This window comes from Hordeum vulgare, chromosome 7H, assembly GCF_904849725.1.
Source record: "Hordeum vulgare subsp. vulgare chromosome 7H, MorexV3_pseudomolecules_assembly, whole genome shotgun sequence".
Lineage (NCBI taxonomy): Eukaryota > Viridiplantae > Streptophyta > Magnoliopsida > Poales > Poaceae > Hordeum > Hordeum vulgare.
The window spans coordinates 155,639,316-155,646,738 of NC_058524.1; the positions used below are offsets into that span (position 1 = coordinate 155,639,316).

The following is a 7,423-nucleotide window of genomic DNA, read 5'->3' on the forward strand; positions in this document are numbered from 1 at the left end:
ATGTGGAGGTCGCTCGCTCGGTGAAGCGAATTCTTAAGACCCCAGTATATACTGGAGTAGTACGTATGAATCTATTCTTTTAGATGACTATATATAAATCTATTTTCAACTTGAAAAAATCTACGTTTGCAAGTTTTCATGGAGAAATATAATCTGCCAGTCTGCCACCCGGAGCAGATACTCCATACATACCTGCGGCAATCTATATCTATACCTAATAATAAAGCGGCTATTGCTTTCGTCGGAAAACCCACCACGGCATTTTTATAAAAAATCTTTTGTAATTTTTGTTATTCAACCCGCGTTCCATCATTTATCTACAACACAAAAGAAAAAAATGATTCGCTGTAAAAATTATACCCGTACGCATCGCCTCCTCCCGTCGACCCTGGGCCACCCTGGCCTGTGACCAGGCTGCCGCCACACCACTCGCCGCTACGGCCGACCTCAACCGCCACCGTTGCCGATCTCAACCCACCCGCCTCCGCGGTTGTACCTCTCCCCGCTCACTGCCCCCGTTGCGGCGCTCAAGCGCACCGCGTCCACCCTGGTCCACCCTGGCCTGTGCCCAGGCCGCTGCCACACCACTTGCCGCCGCGGCCGACCTCAACCACCACTGCTGTCGATCTCAACCCGCCCGCCTCCGCGGTCGTACCTCTGCCCGCTTGCTGTCCCTATTTCAGCGCTCGAGCACAGCTTCTGGATCAAATCAACGCGACAGCTACAACGACTTGGATGATGTGTCTGCTCGATGCAAAACGGCAGCGACGCGCGGATAAGGTGCGGCGGAGCGAAGTACTTGCAGGTGGAGGTGGACCTCCATGGCTCACACGGGGAACTCCGAGGTTATGGCGCGGCAACGGCGACTCCTTATGGCCAGATAGAGGCGCCTAACCCTTGCTCCCCTCATCGTATCCCCTCCTCCGGCAGGAACTCATCTTCTGGTGAGATCCCCTCCGCATGCCTCCAACCGTGTGCCAAGCACCGGTAAGAAATTTTGTTTTGTGAGAATTTGTTTGTTGATGAATGAATGTATTGAATGTAAGATTGCATTGTTGTAGAGAGAGAGAATGGAACACCACCTTCAGTTTGTCATCTCATCCCACATTCTCTACCCCATGAGTGATGTAAGATTGCATTGTTGTAGAGAGAGAGAATGGAACACCACCTTCAGTTTGTCATCTCATTCCACATTCTCTACCCCATGAGTGAAATAAGATAACAGTACCTTGATTAATTCACGTAGTCTCTTTGTTTTGCTTTGCTTGTCCCGCTCAATTTCTCATCATGGTGAAATTAACAATGGATGGGTTGATTTCTCAACAAAATAGGATAGGACTGACTACATTAGTTAGTTAGCTTATTATTTTCATAAATTAAAATGATTATAAAAAATTAAAAGCGTGTGGTATTTTTTTTCTCCCGTTGCAACGCACGGGCCCTTTTGCTAGTAATCAAAACAAAGCGAAGAAAATCTGCACATCCGAGAACATCTCTCGGATTATCGGGAGCCGCTGCACCTTTCACCATGTTTACAGAAAAAGACCAACGAGCAGATAACAGACGAACCAAACGTAAACCACAATGTGCAGTTATACTTTAAGTCAACTCACAGAACTCGGTCAACCGTTTACAGTCAACTCACAGAACTCATGTTCATATGGACACTGGATCACTAATCTCCTAAGATCCGCAGGACAACACTTTGTAACACGCTCAACCGTTTAGTTTGACAACTCTATGCAGACACCTTCATCTTCATGGAACAGTATATCATTTCTATAAACCAAAGAATACACTACCTGCTACTGGCAGACCCTCCTCTGTTGAGGCGGTCAATCCAGATGGTTCCAGGGATTGAAGCGGCGGTGGTTGTTGAAGCTGAACCGGCGGCTGTTGAAGCGCTATAGCGGTCTCAGGTGATTTGGGACGGTCCGAAACGTGGGTGGCGACATGGATAGCGCCCATCTCGGGCATGTCGGCAGAAAGTACAGCGGGCATGGTAGCATCCTCGCCGGAGAGACCAGCTGGACCAACAACCGTCTTCTTTGCCCTCTTGGCCTTCTCAGCCTTCTTCGTCCCAGCAGACTTCTTGGCCCGACGTTTCGGCTTTGGTGCTCCATCTGCAGTATCATTCCCGCCCAGCATGCCCTTCCTGTGTGCAGAGCAGAAATCCACCCCCCATTTTGCGCTCGCACTGCACCCTTCAAACTTGCAGCGTCTGCCGCCCCCATGTTTGATACAGTTATCACTCCGCCCTTGTGCACTCTTTCCACATCCTTCAAACTTGCACCGCCTGCCCCCACCGTGTCCAATGCAAAAATCTGTGTTCCCTTGAGCACCCTTTCCACATCCGTCGTGTTTGCATCTCTTGCCACCACCGTGCCTCACGCAGCAGTCAGTGCGACCTTGACTGCTTCCACATGCAGCATTGCGGCATCCAGCGACGGAACAGCGCTTGCCTCCTCCATGAGCAATGCACATAGGAGTACCTCCATGTGCTCCCTTGGTACAACCTTGAACCATACAGGCCTTTGAACCCCCGCTGTGGACCTTGCAATACATAGTATTTCCCTGGGATCGTTTGCTACATCCTTGGAACTTGCACATCACAACTTCGCCATCAGGATTATTTATGCCTGTGCTAACCATAGCATTTTCCATCACTCTAAATCGACTATCTCCTTCATACTTGATTGAACCTTCAGATTCGGTGAATGGTACTACACTGGAACCAGGGTCGTTACACAAATGGCCTCCACCATGGGCCATGCAGAAAGCTACGCCATTTGGTGGGACTTGAGGGCAGCCAATCATCTGGCATTGTCGGTGGCTTTTGCAGAATGCTGTCTGGCCTTCAACAACCTCATTACACCCAAGTCTCTGGCAGCGGTTTCCAGCTGTTCAATAAGAAAAGATGAGTCTGAGAAAGATTACACATGCTACAGAAATATAGATTTTCATCCCAGAATGAATTCCAATTAGCCAATTGTTTGTGCCAATGCATGCAGTCTAGTCTTATCCAAACTGCCAAAATTACATTGGTTTAGCACCAATAGATATATCTAAAACCTATATTCAACCTAAATGAGAATGCATCAATATAACTTTAAGCGAATAGAAATTACAAAGAAATGGTGGAAGTTTACAACATAATTGCAAAAAAAGGACTAATCATATTTCTTTTCTTTTTTTGAAAATAATGGACTGTGGAAAAAGGAATGTTTTGACAAGTGTATAGAATTTGGAAAGAGTATGTTTAGAAGAAAACGTACCAGGCGAAGAATTGTCTGCCATGCAGTTCTGTACAGAAAAAAAGAAACACTAACATCTCAGAAATACTTTTTAGACTGGATAACATTATTGAGGAGACAGGGAGCTTACATTTAACTGTATCATATTGGTACGCTCTGCGAAACTGCTTTGCTTCTCAGCATAAATACCTAGACCAAGCACACCATGGTCAGTGAAACATATATAGCAGTTTACATAATCGGAAAGTTATGTCAAGGGTTGTGCAGTACCTTGGTTAAAAGAAGAAGGGTCCATGACATAAACCTGCATGTAACATTTAATATATTAACACCAACAAAAAGGTAATTTGTGTATATTAAATGATATGAAGACCATCAGGCATTACCCCTTGCTGAAAAGAATGACCATTCCCGATCATTGAGATTTGTTGCCCTAAAGAATATAGATGTATACATATTAAAGCATACTGTCTGTTAAAAAACATAAATTCAGCTTCACTTCTGCAAGAAGGCTTGATAAATACTACCTCTGTGGGTTGTATTGCTACCCTGTAACACAGAAAAAACAGGTGGACCAGACATCAGCTATATACTCCAGCTGTTCCTTGCTGTAATCAAGTGCCGATATATGTATTGGCTACAAGGAAGTCTCCAATGGTTTGCAGCTCATTAAATCTACATAAAGTGAAATCCGTTAGTTAGAGGTAGATGCTGCATGACATTACAAACTATCAAATTTGAATCTACAAGTTAGCAACCCCAGCTCATTAAATCTACATAAAGTGAAATCCGTTAGTTAGAATCTACATAATGTTGCATGACATTACAAACTATCAGATTTGAATCTACAAGTTAGCAACCCCCCTGGTTTCGTTTAACATTTCTGGCAGGAACAAGTGGTATTCGAATGTTGTCACGAGTATAACATATATCAAGGTGAAAAACAATATAGTACTACAAAAAGTGAAAGCCTTACAGGCATAGACATTACACATTACTCCCTCTGATCGCCAAAGAAGGGCGTGAATAAAATCGTCTGTTTTGGCCAAAAGTGACAAGAATGCTTAGCGGGTTTCTTTCTCCGAAAAAACGCAGTGCAGTTAATTCCTTCCCCCAAATCAAGGAGTCCTTTTTGCTATTGGCTGCATGCAGCATGTAATATACGAGGAGATCTGGAAATGTGCGTGGTGGAGAGAGATGCAGCGCTGTTGGCCATTGACTTGCCGCGTGCATGGTGTACCCGAGATTGACTAGGGACATAATTGGAAAGGAATCTCTCGCGATGCCCTTCCTTGGCCTAAGTGCAAAGAAAGTACGCCCTTCTTTGGCGATCAGAGGTGTATCTTTACTTCCACAGAGAAGTCAGCATTCAGCATTCAGCATTCAGCATTCTAGCATGTTCAAGGCAAAGCATGGACAGACATGCAGCACTGTACATCATAGGTTAAGAAAAAAAAATCCTCGTCTAAAATGGCGAAAGAAGTTAAAGACCAAGGGGCAAAGTCAGTTTAATCACATAGTTAAAATTGATAAGATTCCTTCAATAGTAGCAAACAAAACGGATAGATTATTATGGGGTAAGGACATAGTAACCATAAAAGGAGGTATCTGTTTATTAAAAAAATAGACAAGTGTGCATCCAATCTTTATATCTTGCAGAATAAAAATAAATCTTCCACAAAGATAATGACTGATTAATCAAACCATGAACAGTGAGTCATGAATTGACAGGAAGAACTCCCTCTTGTCTTGAGATAAACAGGGGTTAGACCCACCCCTTTCAATGTTAGGGAATTTTGGTTAAATGATGCCAAAACACCGCTATCCTAAGCATTGAGACAAACCACCACCATCCAAACAAGCTTAATCTTGCGGAAGGCAAGGAAACTACATTCAGCATGCCAGTTTACTTAGCAACAAAACGAGAACTGGCCCAGCTCCAGCTCTAGATGTTCATGAGTTAAAAGCTAAATAAGCAAGTGAACGAATCGTTGCAATGACCATAAATTGTAAAATTGACTTAAATCGTTGCAGTAATAATAAAAAAACCTAGTCCTTACAGAAAAATAGATGGTTATCTTCGGAGAACGTACGCAACAAATCTCAAGATCATCGATCGATTACTATATTATAAATGACGATTTTCAGGTTCTACAAAGCTCGATGTCTCGTGCGATAGGAGCGAAATCGTGCTCGCTCGGCCCGCCATCCATACCGGAGGCGGATCTAGATGGTGTGCCCCGGGATTCAACTAATCGGTGGATAAGAAACAACTTCATACCTCAAAACCAATGCCCGAAAGACTGCGGATGGGGTGGAGACGGCAGGGACGCGATGTTGCCGATGAGGACGAGCGGGAACGGCGATCGCGGAGACGCGTGAGATGATGAGGCGTTCGGAGCCGGGGGTAGAGGTGGGGAGGGGGGCGGGCGGAGGGCGGAGGGCGGAGCGCGTGGGGCGTCGGCGTCGGCGGGCAGGATCGAGGCGTCGCCGGTGACGCTAAGGTACAGCACGGCGGCAGAAATAGGGCACGGTGGTTGACTATGAGGAGAGATTTAGAGCCGCTTTTCTCTTGAGAGAGAGAGAGAGATTTTAGAGCCGCCTCGGTAAGTCGGGACTCCGGGAGGGAGAGAAAAAGTAGGTACTCCTCGTGTGATGAATTTTTTGCCCTAATTTTAACCTAATATATGCCCTATTTCAGCTGTTTGTCCTTTTGAACTTGGGCCCACAATCAAAGAGTAAAGTACCCTAACCGGTCTATTGTTCTCTTGTCCTCCTCTGTCCCGGCATGCTCGGAGAGGGGTCATGACGGACTTGTGCGACCAACGTAAGGGCTCGTACTTCAAGACAGTGTGCGATTAACGTAAGGAGGACGGAGTTCATTGTTGCCATAGAAGACAATGCCTAGAAAAGGCTTTCGTCACACTCACACTTATATTAACTTTATTGGAGATTTCAGTTTTACGATAAAAGTACAAAGAGGCCAATAAGGAGACCGAATAAATGGAAGTCAAGCAAAGCTAAAGTAAGCACAATAACTAAAAGAACTTGCTTGATTTTGATGCTCAGAACAAATCTTCATGGAGCTCCTCGACCCACCTCACTGAGCAAGGCCCGCTCCCGAGGCCAACACGTAGCGCTAGGCTACGCTATACATGAAGTAACAATTTGAAGGAGGCGGCACACGTAAAATGACGTCTCCAAGGAGAGAAAAAAAACATCCACGGACGATGGTGTCGTTGATAAGAACAGGGTTTTGCAAGGTTTTCACGAAGCCCCAACCTCCAACCCTTGAGAGACCATCATAGACAACCACCGCTCACACATAATGGATCTTGACAGGTGAAATCTCTGACAGTCCTTGTGGTATGGCATCGGTACTAGCAACCCACAGTTTCTAGGATGACCTTCATAACCAAGAATCACGTTTGTGTAAAAGAAGCCAAATGCACTTCAGTGTAAATTGTTGGCTTCATGAGGGTCCAAGAGCGAACCTTGGAATTCTTGAACACACAAGGGCATCATAATGGATGTTGAGGGAGGGTGGTTGCAACAAAGGCTAGGTTGACGAAAGAACTAGAGAGGATGGGCCGAGGAGCAACGCCTCCAAGGAGGAGAACTTCATCGAAGGACGTTAGTTGCCCGTAACGGTGAAGACCTTGCGCAACCTTCACTGAAGTCCCACACCACTGTAGGCATCGTTACACGATGATGCAGATATCGAGGGAAGCATGAAGACTGTCACCCCATGAAGACCTCGGTCCATGCAAACCCACATACCAAACCCGCAAAATGAGGAGCGCGTTGTGAGTGTGGAACCCCTCTCCGGCAACCCCGCAGTCGCCCTCACCTACCTAACCGCCGTTGGAGCTGCCAAATTTGGCGCCTCCAGATCAGAACCATGGAAGGAAGGTTGCACCCCCGAACGTGAGACATGGAACAAGAAGGCGACTAGAATCGCCACCAAGTACCAAGTCGTCGGGTCTACATCAGGTCGATGCCATCACCATCTTGGACCTCCACCACTAGCGATCTAGAAAGCCATCGTATCTGAAGGGGGACAATGAGCAGCGCGCCCGGGGGAGGCCCGCTCCTACCCACCATCCACTGAATCTTTCGAGAATGAGTCTGGGCACGCACGGGGCAACCCCGAAGAAGGCTTGTGGAGA

The 7,423-nt window shown here is 46.1% G+C and overlaps 1 protein-coding gene across 1 annotated transcript; it reads right to left on the reverse strand.

Annotated features, from left to right (window-relative positions):
- Positions 1-1,575: 1,575 nt before the first annotated feature.
- Positions 1,576-5,794, reverse strand: LOC123409318. Its single transcript, XM_045102256.1, has 7 exons — positions 5,536-5,794; positions 3,782-3,929; positions 3,641-3,687; positions 3,525-3,558; positions 3,385-3,443; positions 3,276-3,303; positions 1,576-2,900 (listed from the first exon to the last, which is right to left on the reverse strand). The coding sequence occupies exons 2-7, from the start codon at positions 3,834-3,836 to the stop codon at positions 1,780-1,782; spliced, it is 1,344 nt and encodes a 447-aa protein (XP_044958191.1). The 5' UTR covers positions 3,837-3,929; positions 5,536-5,794; the 3' UTR covers positions 1,576-1,779.
- Between the last annotated feature and the right edge of the window lie 1,629 nt (positions 5,795-7,423).